This window comes from Corvus kubaryi, unplaced genomic scaffold (genome assembly GCF_017639235.1).
Source record: "Corvus kubaryi isolate FWS band 111438036 unplaced genomic scaffold, C.kubaryi_AGA036_p1.0 71, whole genome shotgun sequence".
Lineage (NCBI taxonomy): Eukaryota > Metazoa > Chordata > Aves > Passeriformes > Corvidae > Corvus > Corvus kubaryi.
The window spans coordinates 312,922-330,228 of NW_024582059.1; the positions used below are offsets into that span (position 1 = coordinate 312,922).

The following is a 17,307-nucleotide window of genomic DNA, read 5'->3' on the forward strand; positions in this document are numbered from 1 at the left end:
ACCAAATTTAGCACATTTTTAATACAGGTAGTCTATGATGCTATGCATTTCTGACTATAAATGGAAATCACAGCAGGAAAACTGCTTATAGTGAGTTCGTACTACTGCAGTAGTTTTAAATGAGTGGAAAGCTTAGTCAGCATCTACACCAGTTCTTCCAACATGAGAGGGCACATCAGGCTTGAGAACAAAACTTATTAGATAAAAATAATGAGAAAAGCTATTTTTTCACCTACCTAGCTGTGTCTTTGCTTGAACATGACGTACTAGATTTGTGCTGACTAGATTGTGGAAATTAACTATTTTTTATTCTTACATAAGTTGCTATCCACTTAAATAAAAAATCTCAACTTAAATCTACTTTTTAATAACATTTTTAGCAATTGTATACACTTTTACCAAAAACACAATCCTGCAATTAGTTCAGAAACAATCTCTTAATGTATTTTCCCTGTACTGTCGTGTAAGGCAGTGTGGAAATTTTTCATGCTGTTTCTGCAACTTGACTTGAATACTTAAGGAGAGAAAATTTGGTAGATGGTGTTGAGTAGGAGTAACAGCAGGAGGAGAGAGGCCAACCTGCATGTTTTACATGACAGCCAGCAGAGTACATGCACATTTCATGCAGTCATTTGGTGGGAAGTTTTTGTCTGTTGAAGTTACCATTGTCAGGATGGTGCAGTTCAGTACACTACCTTGACCACCAAAAATGAGGTAGAAGCTCTTGTTCTTGAGTCCCTTTGTTTGCTGAACAACTTCCAAATAACCCTATTTCAAACATGCTCCATTCAATCAAATGCTTTGCAGGACAAAGTAGTGGCTGGGACATCAGCTCTTCAGGCTAGGAAGAAGCTGCAAGTCTTTGACCCAAGTGCTCCAGTATCAGTACGTGTCTTTCTTGTTGGCATTACAGACTGGCTTCCCACACACACTCTGAGATTCAGATTCTCTGAATTAATCATGTAATGCAGACATGATTGTGTGGTCTTCAGCCAGTCTGTGCAGCATAGAGGAGCAGCTGTTCCAGTGTATTTTAAATCTGTTACATCCAGCTGGGGGGTGGTTTGCCAGGTTAGTTAGTATTGTATTGATACCATTTTGTAATTATGGCGTACTCTCAGTGGAACAGCTTAGCAGCAAGTTTTCTACTGAATTTTCTGATGTTCAGCCAGCCTTCCTCAAGCTACAAGCTACTGAGAATCACTTCACTGCTGGGCTAAAGGGCTCGCTTTCTTTGTACAAATTCAGTTTTTAGTTCCTCCTGATGCTCAAAATTGAATTCTTATAACATTATATTTGTTCTTTACTGTCTGAAACAAAGTTAAAAATGCAGTACCCCAACTATTTTCAGAATGCTCTAGGCATCTTTTTAATGACAGATGGAAAAGATGCAATTGTCCCAGTTGTATAGCAGTGGCTTGGGGTAATTTTTAGTGGTGAGAGGGAATTTCTTCTAATAAGATTACTGTTTGCATTCTGTGTTCTCCGTAACAGTTGTTTTGACCAGGATTCTTTAAAACATGAAACTTCTCACTTCATCAGTGTCCTTGGTTGACTGAAAAACACTGAGTTTTTATGTATCTAACTTTTCTTTTAACTGGCTAGTCTTTCTGCCTCTGCTTTGCAGTCTGATTTCTGCTCTTTCTCTGTGTTTTTCTGGATGTGAGGCACTGGTTACAGGTTTCAATACAAAAAGAATTTTTTCCAGTCAGATCACTTCACCTAGAGTTAAGAAAACCTGCAACTCCAAAATTGAGACTTAACCCCTCCCCCTCCAACAAAAAAAATCTCAGAAAATCCTGAAGCCATCATCAGACAATGCTCTTTCCTGTTCCCCTACACCCCTCAAGAGCAGACTTGCTGTAACAGTAATAGTGCCTGCTTCAATGGCATGATCATGTAGAGGTAACAATCCCACGCTGTTTGTTTTTGCAGTGTTGGCGGCAAAGTCTTGCTTCATTTGCCAGTAAGTTTAAGGAAATGGGAAAGCTGTCCTACTGAAGCCTTGGAAGACTCTACTAGAGCAAGTGCCAAGAGGAGTCTATGCCATGATCTTTACAAGAGGCCTTGTCAATGAGACAAATGGGAAATAAGGCAGAACACGGACCACCCCAAACATGGATCCCTCTGAACACTGAAGTATCTGCTCTATAGTTGGCTTCAGTGTTGAGCTGGATGCTGCAATCCACTGTAGTCCTAGAATAGCCTCAGAAACTTGACAAGTTCTGGCTACTTTCTCAGCACAGTTGCAGCAAATGGATGCTGCTTCTCAGCCCTGTGCTTAGCTGTGCCTTCTGCAGTGAATCCCACATCATTTGCTGTAGACTCTGCTGAACACTGTCACATACACACTGTAAAATCACTAGAGCAGAACAAGTAAGATAGCAATCACTCTTAATGCTCAGTAATTCCAAGAATGGGTTTAGAAATAAGCTTTTATTAACCAGATTGAGTTTGCCACTATTGAATTTGAAGAATGATTATAGAAACAAGTTCCATAATCAGGACTAATTCTGTTATGCTATTTAGTGGTAAACAGTTTTTTATTATTTAATACCCAGAATGCTCACCCTAAAATACATGGTCTTCCTAGTCCCAGTGAGTTTTCAGTTGCTTGATTCTATCTTCTATCAAAAATTCCATTACAAAAAGGCAGTTACCATGTTGCTGGCCAGTTAGAAGGTCCACACTTGGCTCTAAAATTTTAGGACAGTTCGAATGCTTAAAATAAAGAAGAAAATAAAAATTACCAAGAAGTCAATTTTCTCACTCTCTCTCCCCTCCCTTTCATTGCTGTGACATATTTTAACTTCTTTCTTTTGTAAGAATGACGTCATGCTTATGCCTATAATATTTACTAAAAGTCCAGGATAATGCTTGTTATCTTTGGGGTTTTTTTGTCTCTTCTCCAGTAAAATAAACTCCAAATGGACACTTTTTTGAATTAGGTGTCAGTTTTCAGTAGCTAGCCAAGATTGATCAGGAGCAGTAATATTAACAGGCATTTCCCCTTTTGTCTGTTTGGAAAATGTTAGGTAGCTTTCAGTATTAGTTTCCTAGGACATGCTCATGTATGAATAAAGCATTGAAACGATACCCAAGTTTCTAATTGGGGCAGGGGATAACTGCTGGATGAAATTTGCATAAATGCAGTGTTTCCAATTGTAACAAATGCAGTGACAGCCAACTGATTAATCCAAAACAGAATACATATGAGCTAAAGCAGATAAAGTTAGTACTTCCTCCAAAGTTATATACAAGAGATAGATGTAGACTGAGATCAAATACAAAGCCCATGGTGGTTTCTGGAGATAATGCTCATAACTAATTGTATATCTGCAGAGGAACCTAAATATTGCCGAATATGTAATCTTCAGTCTCTTTACATTCCTTTTTATAAGGAAGACTGTTCTAGCAATGGTGAATGCCTGAGACTGTCCTGTCCCCTTTATCAGCTTTACATCTGTGTGTATTTGTCTTGTACACTGTTGCTTGCTTTTTACTGTGTGCCTGTGTTTTGGCACATGCCTGGAAGCTCAGAGAAGTGTGTTTGTATCAGAATCAATGCATGTGGTATACGTCACCCTTTAGCTTCCCTGTTTAAAACATGACAGTGGGCAGGGAACCTGTACTTTGACAGTGTCTGATCAAGAAATGTCTTCTTTACCTTTCAATATTGTGAACATTACCTTTTTCCTGAATGCATCAGCTCAAAAGCCTCATTAATTTTGTCAAAAGGCAGCGTGTGAGTCACAAATTCATCAACCTTGATCTTTTTGGACATGTATTCAGTCACCAGTTTGGGTACATTGTCTACACTCTTCCAGCCTGAAAGAAAGAAAATATGCCTTGTTTTTTCCCTTTTCCACCCATCTCAGAAAATTAAAAATAGAACCCTTACACAGGCACTTGTATGATCAATATGAAAAGGAACAGAAGCAGGTGACACGTTTGTCCCTCCCACGGAGGTCTGGCAAAAGCACACATTATCCAAAGCACAAATCTTTCACTAGCTGTTCCAGCATTCAACATAGTAGCAGCCCTCATCTAGGAAAGTATACACAAGACATCTCTATCAGGCCCCCTATGTATCTTTATAACCCAACCCCATAAGTTTTGTCTTGCTTGGACAAAGAGCAGTGTAATAACTCAAAAGTCTGAATACTTCCATCAACTTCAGCAATTACTGAATTCCCCAGAAAAAGAACACAATGTGTTTTTGAGTTGACAGCAGAAAACGTGTATCAAGCACTTGTTACCTTTTTATTTTAAAGGTCTTTACAGCACATTATCATGTTGGCCCCACAATTTGCTTGAGTGGTTAAGCAACACAAACACACTGATGTGAGTTCGAATCTCCCCAAAGAATAGGTCCTTTCACTGGATCAAACTGAACCAAACCTTCACTTGGTGATAAAGCAGTCTCCCTTTAGTACTGAATAGCATACAGATATATTCTCTCTTCAAAATACGTTAGATATCGTACCTATGTGTTAATCTGTACCCTGTCCGTGGGAATAACAGATTTTAAAAGGCTGTATCTTAAAAGTCAACACAGCATTTATGAATCGTCTGTCAATAGTACATCTCTTGCACAAGCAAAACTGAGGTGGTGTGTTCTTCCCAGCTTTAGCCCACAGTAAATTATTTTTATCCCCATACCAAGAGAGAGTTACCTCCAAACGCAGTTCCTTTCCATGTCCGCCCAGTTACCAGCTGGAATGGCCGTGTGGAGATCTCCTGGCCAGCAGCAGCTACTCCAACTATCACACTGACTCCCCAGCCTTTGTGGCAGGCTTCCAAGGCAGCCCTCTTCATGGACAGACAGGACAAAGCAGAGTGGTTATTGCTAAGGTTTATGCTGCCTGGACAGGTAGCACTTCCTTTCCCCAATTAATGAGTCACCACATCAGCATTTAAGGAACAGTAAATACACTGAAAATTACATTATATTTTCCATTGGTTCAGATTCTTTATGCGTTAAAGGTTCACTCTGCACTTTTTATATCCTATCTGGCTTTCAAAGAAGTCACTCTGAACTCCCACTGAGAGTTGGGATAAACTGTAATCACATACCATACTACTGACAGTTAGGAATGCTACTGTAATTCCTGAAAACCTAGCCTTACATTCAGCAATACGTCTGCATTTCCAAAGGTGAAATTCACCGTGAGAAATTAGGGAAATACTGACTGATCCCTGAGAGTTTACTGTTCACTGCACAATATATTTTATGTGAGTTTTGTTAATTTTTCAACTGTCACCATAAAGAAACTCAGGATCTCAAAAAAGTCCAGTTAAGGAAAAAACATTTTAAAGTGCCATTTTCAACCCAAGAAGTAGCAGCTGCTTTCATTACATAATTAGGATTGAGTGTAAATCGTCTTTTTTAGTCATAGCAGTTATCATTACTATGAAAAAAAATTAATGAGTCTAGCATGTTCTGTGTTAAGAAAGCAGCTGCTCTTGCTATTTAGCTGAGCTGGTCCTCCCTGTATATGCTCCTGTTGGTCAAGCACTCACCATGACTCCCACATTCCCAATGCACTCAAAAGAGTAGTCCACACCACCATCAGTCATCTCAACCAGCACCTCCTGGATGGACTTCTTGGAGTCTTGGGGGCTGATGCACTCAGTAGCTCCAAATTCTTTGGCTTTGGCATACTTATCCTTGTTAATGTCAATGCCAATGATCCGGGATGCTCCTGCTATTTTGCAGCCCATGATAACTGCCAGCCCAACTCCTCCCAAACCAAACACAGCACACGTCGAGCCAGGCTCCACCTAGGAGTAAGAATGGAGTCATGAGCAGCAGACAAAAATTCATCCTTTTCCACATGAGGAGGAAATGTAGGTTAAGGAGTCTGTAATAAAGGAAAAAATGGAAGCAAATATATATGGCTATAAGATTTTATAGATAAAGGAAACTATATATAAATTTAATCCAAAAAGCTCTTTAGGTACTAAGCTTTTTCTTTTGCCTGAAGACTCATGCCCACTCACCTACCACCTGTGTCACCCTGAGCTTCAGATTATCAGAATGACTTGCAGCAAATGAACTGGGAAAGTAATTTATATATAGCTGGTATCAAAAGGGATGCAGAATAGTCCACCTGAATTTCTTCCAGAGGGCAACAGGTTCTTGTGACCTGATCTGCTTCTTATGGGGAAGTTAAGAAATTCTTAGCTAAACTTCATCAGTTGAAGAGGAAGAAGAAATACAGATTTGGTACATCACGTTTACAGTCCTGCTGTGGTCCCTAAGCTGTGTGTACCACAAGCACAGCCTTTACCTTAGCAGTGTTGACAGCAGCCCCATAGCCCGTGGAGATGCCACAGCCCAGCAGGCACACTTTGTCCAGAGGCGCTGCAGCGTCTATCTTGGCTACGGAGATATCAGCCACCACAGTGTACTCAGAGAAGGTGCTGGTCCCCATGAAGTGGTAAATCTGCTTTCCCTTGCAGGTGAATCTGCTGGTACCATCAGGCATGACTCCTTTCCCTTGAGTGATTCTTGAGGCAAAGACAGGAAAGTGCAGTCAGAGTCTTAAGCAGCAAATAGTCTCACTAGACAGAATTCACTAAGCAGCACAGAGAGGCAGTTGCATAATTGCACCTTTATATTTGGACCATTTCAATAAACGCAGGAGTTCACAGAAATGAGATGCTAAACTCCTAAAACTTCATGCTGTTAATTACTTCATGGAAGCACTGAAAGAAATGGAGTTAATATTAACATGTTGACTTTGTTAGCTACCAATGCTAAGTGCTTGTGCCACAGTACACCACCACTGTCTTGGCCTCCTTCAGTGCCTTCCCCTTGAATAGCACCTGTCAGTTATATCACTGGGGCTTTTTTTTTTTTTGAGTTTGGGAGACTTTTTTCCAGAATAAGAGCTGCAAATTTATGTGGGAAGCAGGTATTAAGGAAGAAAGGAGCCGTCTGTACCACTTGAAAGCTTTGGTGTTTGCTCCCAAGAGCTAAATTCTCTGAAGTGCTTCCCTTAAGTATGGATTAAATACAGAGTCAGAGCATTTATGTTTTCAAACCTGTGGACACAAGGTAGCAGTCTGCACCTTAACATATATGAAAAGAGAGAAACAGTTTTATTTAAGGGAAGGAAAGAAATTTTAAGGAAGAATGGAAAAAAAATTGCATAACTGACTCCTGAAACACATACTTTCCAAGTCATTAAATGATGCATCAACAGATTTATTCTTCAAATAAAACTTCTGTCAATTACTTTTGATAACTACAGCAGGTATACATTGAACAAATGCTGTAGTGTGTCAAAAAAAAAAAAAAGTCCAACAGACCTTATCTTCTGGCACAGGTTTGTTTTAGGATTCTTACAGAACTTGCACTCTCCACACTGGGGGATGTATAGAGGGATAACAGTGTCCCCTAAGAAAAAAAAACATTCTGTGTCTAGTCATTGAGTCAAGCAAGGCATTCTGAAAAAAAAAAATGAAGTTACTTGATTGTCATTGTTTTTATGTGAGCTTGTGTTCACTTAAAACCTTTGCGTAGTAAAAGCTCTGTATGGTACACAGTGGTATTATAGAGTGCTAGATAAACCACTTCAATCCTGGCTGAGCAGACAGCCCATCCAAAATTCATCGTTCCAGAACAAGTAGCAATGTTACTATAGAACAAAACCACCCCAAATCAACAGTGAACAACATGATTAAACACTTTAAGCCTTTTAATTAAACTAACAGACAAAAACTGTAATTTGAAAAAAAATATAATCCCCCAACCCTCTTCTAACTACACATTGATCCAATTTAAAGTAAAAAAATTGGTATTCTGGGCTCTTTCAAGTTTTAAATCAAGAGCTCATTGAATAGATCAGTGTTGTGTCTCACAGGCCATAGAAATCTACACAGGCATACACCCCAAAATAAAACATTGTATTAACTCCTACAATATTGCATTTGAGTGGCCCAATTTGACAGCGGGTCTTCAAATAAAGTAACACTGTCAAGGAAGGCAGAAAACTTGTAAGGTATTTTCTTACCCTTCTTTACTTTTGTTACTCCTTCCCCAACACTCTCTACAATTCCTGCTCCTTCGTGTCCCAAGATCACAGGGAAACATCCTTCAGGATCAGCACCACTCAGAGTATAGGCATCAGTGTGACAGACAGCAGTGGCAACTATCTGTGAAGAAATACATAATCTGAGACACCCTGAAGAACAGAATAGTAGCACAGATGTAAATAATTCCCTTTGGTCAGAAATTCAGAACAATTGCCAGGTCAAAGTTCTGGCAGCATTTGGGATATGGGCAATATACTTTCAACTCCTGGCAAGGCACTTGTACTTTGAAAAAGCAAAGTCATGATAGTACATTTTATAATTTCTGTCAACCAAAATGTGACACTGAAAGGGGTAAAAGATGACATGTTGTTTCCTATAGCTAGAAATTGGTGCTCCAAGTCATCTCAAAGTAGGTTAGCATGTCAGATTTGAAGTAAGTTAAGACGCAGAGGTAAAATTACCAGAGAGACCATGCAGAACTGTCAGTACTGCATAAATCCAATTTAGGTCTTCAGCACCATGCAGAAATCCTTTCTACAGAAAAATGTTTCACATCAATGTATGCTTTTTGGCAGATACAGGCTACTGAAGTCCTGATGAAATCAGAAACTTGGATATAGGGAATCCAAGACCAATCCCAGCTCAGCAAGCAGTAACTTATGACCTGACTGATGTAAAATCCAGCATGTTACACAGCTGCCACAAATGACAAATTGCTTTCCTTCAAACATGATAAACATGTTCTCAGTTCAGACATTTTGTGGGAACTTGGTCTGTAACAACTGGAATTAATCCCCAAGTTTAGCCATTATCCTCAGACCAGACTATGAAGTGAGACTAGTAGAAACTAAAAGTGTTTTTCATAAACAGAAGATCTAAATACTGTAATTTTATTTTCTGTAAAGCCAGCTGAGATACTAATGAACTAATGATATCTATTCAACATTTCTTCTGTTGGCAAACAAACCGTTCATCTTTAATATTCAGTCTCCCAAAATAGAAAACATATAGATAAGAATTTATGTAATTACCTTGATACGAACTTCATGAGCTTTTGGTGGAGCAACCTCCACTTCCTCAATAGAGAGAGGTTTACCTGCCTCCCAGGCAACAGCAGCCTTGCATTTAATAACCTAAAAGACAAAACCAACAACAACAAAAAGAGGACATCTGTTGTATGGTTCACTCAATAATTCTTGTTCAGCCAAGTGAGAAAATAAAAGAAGCACTACTGGCTTTTGGAAAGAATCCCAGATCTGAAATTCATAATTTCAACACAAAGGTTTAATTGCCCCACATTTGCTTTCAGGAAGCTAAACAATAATGAGTAAGCCAAGATCTCAAATTTGGATGTCATTCTCTTACTGAGCAAAAAATATAATAAGCCTGGGAGTGCTTAGGAGACACGATGCAGTGAAGTGAGCAACATGAATGGAAAGGTTGCATAATAAAAATGGGAGTTTAAAACCAGAGATTGCCATTCATTTCAGATATGTTCATTAAGCATAGTGTTTCAAGTTGGCAAGTTCAGAAAGGAAACTGTGGAGACCCACATCAAGAGTGAATTTCCTGTTCCTTATCAGGATGGTTTCCGAGTAGGATTCTGGCAAGGAAATGCATGTGTGCAGCTCACATGCAGAGCCCTCCAATGCTGCAGAGGGACAAGAGGAACTTTGCTTTAAGGCTCCTGGCAGCGAGTTCCTAAGCACTGACACCTCTGCAGTGGCCTCAGGGATCACTGTTAACAAGTCTTCATTCACTGCTCTCAACACCATGACACATCCTGCTCTGCATCCACACCTAAACATCCCAGGAAGCTTTTCAATCTGAACAGTGCAGAGCCTGGATGAAAGAGGAGGATTTCTGGATCTGTAAACCCTATTAACAGGTACATATGCACAACTGACTTAAAAAATCAGCAGGCATTATAGCCATACAACCTAGAGCAGCTTCAGCTACTGAAAGGATAAGCATCTGGATTACCCTTAGAGGTTGGCTTTACGAAGATGACAAGGTCTAAGCCATTGCTATCAGAAATATAAACCAATAGAAGAAAATGACATTTTGTGTGTTCAAAATAGCTGTGGTGTTCCCATGGAATGCTTGAAAGAGGATTAATGCAAATTTCCAAGACCAGACATACAGTCACCCAGCCTTTTAGAAATTTCACTTTCTGGAAGAAAAAGCAGTGCCAAGACCACCTGTTGAGCTTGCCAAGTCTGATTCATCACCTGTGATCAGGAGAAAAGAATGGCTAATTTATGCCTTTCTGTAGTATTTCTGTTGTAAACAGTATCAGACTTTGCCAGAGCCAGTTAAAATCTTCATGGTACCTGTAATAGCAGATCTTCAGATGCTTACATTGGCTTAAACTCGGGAAAATAAATACTACAGACCCTAAAAGCTTTGTAACAGAAAACAGGTACCTGTTCCAACAGCCAGCAGGGATCTAAATTAGACAGAAACGCCCCAAACTAGAACTATGAAATCTCCTTGCCCTGCTTTTTAATACCAGGGTAAATATTACAAAAATGCATGGAATGTGCCATAGTAACTAACAGTGGAATCACCGTGTGAGCCATTGGTCGTAATCTCTAAATCTACCAAAGATTTTGCCAGAAAATCTAAATTCAAAGCACAAAGTGCAAGAGGAGCCATCACTCAGTAAATAATTTACTGGTTTTCAATCTGTCCCCTCATCAGGTCATCACTTGTTCTTGCACAGGAGATTGCGCATTCCTGAAATGTGATTTCCACAAGCTTAGTTAAACACAAATTTAAAGACAGAGAGGAGAAAAAATATCTCCTTACAGGATAAATTCTGATTATCTAAAACTAACAGTACACATCTGAAAGGACATTTTGAAATAGTAATTTCTGATTCAGTTCACACAGCCACAAAGGCTCCTGGACTATTCAGAGTGGGCATAAGGAAAGCCCCATCTTCTTCTGCCTTCTAATTATTCAAAGCTTTGTGCTGTTGCATTGCTGAAAACCTTGAAGCCAACAACTGGAAAAAAACCCAAAACACCAACTTCCAGCAGTTCTTCATTTCCTCTGTTACGATACTAGGAGCACATCTCTTGGGTTCCTTGTGGCTATGTACATGATCAGCTATCTCAGTCGGGATGAAACCGAGCTCTGGGCAGTGACAGAAGCTGTTCCAAACCCAGTGCCAGCCTGGAGCAGCCTTCAGCGTCCGGCCAAGCGCCCACCGAGCTCTCTGGGGCCCCGGGCACTGACCGCCTGTGCAGAATTCAGAGCAATATTGGCAGAAGGTCTGGACTATAGCGCTGTTCTTAAAGTAATGCAGCAAACGTGCCAGGCAATGGCTTTCTGAGCAGGCAGGAAGGCCCCTTTTTCACCCCTTCCTTCACGCCGATTCGGTCGCACCTGGCCGAAGCCCACAGGAAGCCACGCAAGCTCCAGGTCTTCTGCTTGTTCCTCCACGGCCGCGACCCAGGAGTGGCCGGAGCGCAGCCCACAGAACGCGCACGGGGGTCGAGTACAACACACGGCGGGGAGCAAACGCGTGTGTTTTCTTTCCCAGTCCCGCAAATACTCACAGCGGGAGCCTCCCACGCCTAAGAAGCGGCACCGACTCCGCCGCACGCCTCACAGTCGTGGGGCACGAGCGCGGAGACGCCCGGACAACCCTCGCACCCCGGCTCTCGCCAGCGCTGGGACGGGAGCGGCCACGGCGGCCCCGGCCCGCGGCCCCGGCGCCAGGCAGCCCCCGGAACCCGGCAGGGAGGGCACAGCAGGGCAAGGAGGGCTCGCCCGCCTCATATGCCCGGTGCGGGACGCTCCGCCCGCCCCCGAGCGATCTTCCCGCCGCGCGCGCCCGGCGACATTCCCACCGCGCGACGCAAACGCTCACCCCGCTCGCCATCGCGCACGGCCGCGGCTGCCTCCGGAAGCGCACGGGGAGCCCGCCTCCTTCTCCACCGCCTCTCTCTCAGGGGCGGGTGAAGGCGCTGCCTCTTTCTTCCCTCTCGCCCTCGCAGGGCGGGGGCGCGCTGGGTCGGTCACAAGCGTTTTATAGCGCTTTTCTTCCCGCAGGCTGCGGTGCGGGCCAAGGTCTCTGTGTTTCCTGAGGGCGCCCGCAGTGTTGCCTTGCGGTGCGGCTGGGTTAGTGGCTGCTGAGGGCTGCACCAGCGTCTTCCATCCCGGCCCCTTTAGTCCGGCAGGGAGATGGACTTTACTGTACCTCCGAGGGAGCAGGCCCGCTGTCCAGGCTGATGGGCCTGTTCCTGCCGGCACCAGGTTGCCCAGATTCCTTCCCAACTAACGGGATGCCACGGCCTCCTCTGCGCCGCTCGCTGAGGGCTGCGGCAGCGCCTGCATGGGCCGGCCTTCCCCATGCGGGGGAATCCCGCCCTGCTTCCCGTTCTGGAGGTGCTTGGTACCGCCTGTGTCTCACCTGGACACAGGGGAAAGCTGACCGTGTCTTCAGAGCATGTCCTTGGTGCCTGAATCTGTTCTTCGCTGGCTAAACTGCAGTGGTGGAGGTTTTACTGGGCGACAGAGTGCTTCAGACTGGGTGAAGTCAGCTCCCTGCCAGGGTAGGTGAAGGGATCTGCAGCAGGATGGAAGTTTTGACTGGCCCTCTTGACATTCCATCTGGCGGCCTTTGAAGCAAAGGGGCCATTGCTACAAGATGGTGTCAGGAAAATTAATGCACAAACACTAGAGGTTTACATCCAAAACGGAGACACAGGAGTCCTGTTACTTTATTCGAATAAAGGGAGAGGCCATGGGGTATTCCCCTGGGGTCTCTCAAATTGTTAGAGGACGCAGCTTCCTTTTTATCCTAATTTCTCGGCTGCATTTCCCTCTGTCTTTCCCCATTGGCTGAGGTACTTGAGAGGTACAGACTCCCCAAATCGCCTAATACAGACACCCTTCTAATGTATAGCCCCCTTTTTCTTTTCCTATGAAATTTATGGTTCTTCCTATTGCTTCTTTCATCTCTCAGTGTCTATCTTTACCTATCAGCAAACCCACAGTTTGTTTGTAAAGACAAATCTATCTCATTCCTTTCAATGGGATCATTAACCTGCTTGTGATGTTTCATTTTCTGAAAAACCTTTTTTCTCCAGGCAGGGTAGGAAGGGCTTCTTGTGAGGTCTGCAGACATGATTGTGTAAGTTGAGGGGAACAGTGCTGCCATGAGCCATTGAGATTTTCCATGAGAGGTGCTGGTGCCTGAGGAACTGCAGGGTATAACTAAGTCCCCCTCAGTAAGAAAGGGAACTTTTATTTTCCAGTGATACTCTAACAAAAGCTTAGCAAATACCACAGATGGACAACAGCACCAGCACGTGGAAAATTAATAACATGACATAAGCAACTATGGCATTTAGTAAATAACATAAAAGTAACATAACATTTAATAACAAAACTAAAATGACAAACTAAATCTGTAGGGTCAGGAAAGCTGACACAGAGCTGGAAGGTAATTTGGCCGGTGAGGGTGCTATATAGGTTTCACACCTTATTGCTGAAATCAAAGCAGGCCTTGTCCATTTCCTTGGTTAAATTCAGCTCTGCCAACATCTCCTGTGAATTTCATGCTCTTGGCCACCCCTGGATTGTCAGTGCTTCCAAAAAGTCTCCAAACAGTTTATGTTTAGCTAAACTCCACAGATGCTCCACTTCTTTAGTATTTGACATCCTGGACATTGCAGGCACTGATTCTGGTAGACAAAGGGACAGACACATAAACCAGACCTCTTTAACACTCGTTTTCCAATTTCAGAGACTAAAGGGATTGTTTATTTTTTCATTTTCCCTTCTCTTGAAGTTTTCTGATGCTGCCTCCAGTGTTGCTGTGTACTTCTGGAAGCCTCTGGACATGGTAAGTGGTTTTGCAACTTTCTTTCTGTTCTGAGCACCATGCAAGTACATCAAGTTACCACTCCGCGCTCTTGACTGAACTATCTAGTCTTTGTCACATGTTTCAGGTTTATGTACATAAGTTCTGTAGGTGAGGACTTCCATTGCTGCTCTGGATTTTACATTGGGTTGGTTTTGGTGTTGTTCTAGCAGGTGTTACGTGTTAATTGGGAACATCAATCTAGCAGGTGTTACGTGTTAATTGGGAACATCAATTTAGGTTGGGAAAAGAGGAGAGCTTGGAAGCACTGTGAGCATGTGAGGGGAGACAAAGTCCAAAACAACTAGGGATCTGTATTACCTTTTTTTTTTTTTTAAATTGTACTGTTGTGCCTACCCTCGAGGCATTAGTTTTTTAGTGAGCATTTTTCTGTACCTTAGTTTAACTTCGAAGCACAAGTGTGGGGCAAGAAATCACTTGCAAGCTTGGCAGGCAGTGTATGCTGAATGAAGATGCGAGTGATCTGCCAGGGTGCCCATCCTGAAGCAGCCTGAGTGCCAGTGACAGAAGCTGGCTGTGTGCCTCCATCAGAATGAGGAGCTGGTGGTTTGGCACTGGAACTGCTGGCTGCAACCTCACACGCTGGTGAACAGATTGGCAAGGCACAGGGATGCTGGAGCAGACTGACGAGTCTACCCAGAGGCAAAACTGAAATGCATTCATACAAATGTTTCCTGGTTTGTTTTCTCCAAGCAAATATGATCCTAGATTGACTCACAGGTAATTTTCCTCCTATTAATACTATAACTTTTCCAAATAAAAGCAGTAGTTTTGATAGAAATATTTATTAGAGCAACCCTGTTAAAGCTGGGATAACCTATGCACTAGTTACAGCAGTGGATGCTTGAGTATAACCCTCTTTTTGTGGGGCATTGCTCTCAAAACCATCCTTTTGAATTCTGATTTAAGTTTCCCACATTTTCCTGTGAAGTACTGGAGGATAATACTTGCTTAGCATAAAAAAAAGCTAGAAAATCTCGTCATTCTTCAAGTTAGCATCAATTAATTTTTATAAAGTATAAATATAGGTGGTTAAAAATGGAAACATTTAAAAAATCAAAATTGTTTTAATTCAGAATCACAGAATCAATTAGGTTGGAAAAGACCTCCCAGATCGTTGAGTCCAAGCTTTGACCGAACACCACCATGTGTAACCAGATCATGGCACTGAGTGCCGCTTCCAGTCTTTCCATAAACACCTCCAGAGATGGTGGCTCCACCACTTCCCTGGGCAATCCATTCCAATGTTTAATCACTCCTTCTGTGAAGAAATTCCTCCTAATGTCCAACCAAAACCTGACCTGAAGCAGCTTGAGATTATGTCCAAAAATGCTCAAAGCTTGTTTGTATTTCTTTGGATAATTCTTAGGTAATTAAAATATTCTGGTTTTGTAAACATAAATATAAATTTAAATATTTTCCAGTAATTCAAGAAATGGTTAGTTCCACAGGAAAAACTTTAGGAATAATTTCACTAATTAATCCTAGTATAATTCTAAAGTATACTAGAGTAAAATAACTTTTCAAAACAAATTTGATGTAATCAAAATAAGTGTGAAAGTGACCATGACAGTTTTGTAGTAGAGACACATGAAGCTGGGATACTGAAAGATTTTTAGTATTTTAGATATGGAAATAAGTAATTTGGGGAGTTTTGTGATTAAATTCTAAGGTATCTGCATTCATTGAAAACCAAATAAAACACAAAAAGCTGATCTAATATGTGCTGATTTTAATATGTTAGTATTGAACTACCTATGCAAGGGAAATCTGAAAGACGAAAGTGGAGAAAGGTTTATGCTGGCACCTCCTTCTTTGCACTTTGGCAGCATTTTCTTCTGGTTTGTAGAAATGTCTTTGCTTTCAAATGTAATTATTTGACCAGCTGCGAAACAAGTGATATTTTAGGAATTAAGCAGAGTTTGAGGAGCTCTCTAATTATCTGCTGAATTTGAAGTCCTGCCCAGTTAGTGATTGTTGTCAAAGGGGCAGGAGGATCTCCGAGATCCCAGGCAGCCTGCCTGGAGAGCAGGGACAGGTGACCACCAGGTGGCCCTGTTATAGTGGAGAGCTCCTCAGTGCTCAGAAGGGCTTACACAGTTTTCCACGTAGCAACAGTTCAAAATAATTGGTAAAGTGCAAATTATCATTTACTGTAGGCAGAGGTTTTTTATTGTCATCATTTTTTTTTTCATCTAGGTTTAGATTTTTTCCAAAAAGGAATATTATTTTTTGTTCCAATCCCACACAGATTCATTTATGTGTTTATATTTATTAGACAGATATTTGGCAAATTGATTACTTTTTTTGAGACTTGTCACTTGTATAAAATTAAGACTGTGCAGATGTATATGCAGTATTAGGGAAACATTGTTTATTGGAAGGAACTTCTCAGTTTTCTTAGCAAGGAAGTGCTGGAACTCAATTAATTAACATTTATTAAATTATTTTGGTGTTAACTCATTACCGGCACTTTTATTGTCTTATGTTTAAAAAGTAGTTACGAGAATTATAGCTAACTACTTTTATGTCATGGCAGAGTGATATGTGCAGAAGTTACTAAAAATTGGCAGACAGGATGGGATTTGTTTACCTTTGATAACTCATTTGTGTGCTCATGATATTCTGTGTAATTGCTGATTGTGCTGAGGGGTATCCAGAGGTTCAAAGGGCTGTGGGCTGGGATAAAAGTCACTCAAAAGAGGTCAAAAGGCATCATAGTTCAGCACTGAAAGAAGGATCTGTTTAGCAGAATGACCATCTTTGAGTGACAATCCTGTTCTTTGGGGGAAGATTTTTCAGAGTTGTACTGTAATACTCTGTGGGACGTGGTGCTGAAAATATATTAAAAGGTACAAGAGCGTTTGCCAAAATGAAACCACATCCATGTATGCTGTAAAGTGTTACATCATAATAAGAAAGTTATCTACTGCTTTATATAATAGACTTCAGAGCAGCAGGGGTGGTTTCCCTGCTGGGCTGTGCTTGAGGCTGCAGCACTCATCCAGCTGAGATGGGGCCAGAGAGGAGAGGGCCCAGCTCACTGAGGAGGGTGAACGTGGGAGGCAGCAGCAGTGGACGGGCAAAGGCTGTTGGTCACTGCTGAGACCAAGGGTGTGGTGGCAGGGCCTGTAGGGGGAGGGGGAGCACCTCCTGTCCTGTGGGACCTCTGCTGATTGAATGCCCTGTATGGGATGAGGTTGACAGAAACTCTTTGTTAGTAAAAGTGTTTTCTTGGGAGAGACATCCTTCTATGCCTTGTCCAGGCACAGACGGACCAGCAGAGACAACAGCACAGGTGAGTGCCTCATTCTTGTAACCTGCTTCCTAGACAGCATTCCATGCCTATGGCTTATGATTTCATC

General features: G+C 42.0%; 2 protein-coding genes across 3 annotated transcripts in view; one reads left to right on the plus strand and one right to left on the minus strand.

The window, feature by feature from the left end:
* METAP1 (methionyl aminopeptidase 1) overlaps window positions 1–2,749 on the plus strand; it is a 30,158-nt gene extending 27,409 nt beyond the window's left edge. The window contains exon 12 of the mRNA XM_042049731.1: window positions 1,936–2,749. The gene's annotated coding sequence lies outside the window, so the exon portion shown is untranslated. The remainder of the gene's footprint in view (window positions 1–1,935) is intronic.
* LOC121674909 (alcohol dehydrogenase class-3) overlaps window positions 2,418–17,307 on the minus strand; it is a 15,404-nt gene continuing 514 nt past the window's right edge. Inside the window, exons 1-9 of one of the 2 annotated variants that reach the window (XM_042049733.1) lie at window positions 11,924–12,027; window positions 9,075–9,176; window positions 8,022–8,163; window positions 7,318–7,405; window positions 6,294–6,513; window positions 5,524–5,784; window positions 4,677–4,812; window positions 3,690–3,828; window positions 2,418–2,721 (exon numbers count right to left, since the gene is read on the minus strand). In XM_042049733.1, coding sequence (XP_041905667.1) covers window positions 2,697–2,721; window positions 3,690–3,828; window positions 4,677–4,812; window positions 5,524–5,784; window positions 6,294–6,513; window positions 7,318–7,405; window positions 8,022–8,163; window positions 9,075–9,176; window positions 11,924–11,935 — 1,125 coding nt within the window. In that variant the 5' untranslated portion in view covers window positions 11,936–12,027 and the 3' untranslated portion in view covers window positions 2,418–2,696. Of the gene's footprint in view, window positions 2,722–3,689; window positions 3,829–4,676; window positions 4,813–5,523; window positions 5,785–6,293; window positions 6,514–7,317; window positions 7,406–8,021; window positions 8,164–9,074; window positions 9,177–11,923; window positions 12,028–17,307 lie in introns of those variants that run through there. The other variant, XM_042049732.1, reaches the window with a different exon arrangement.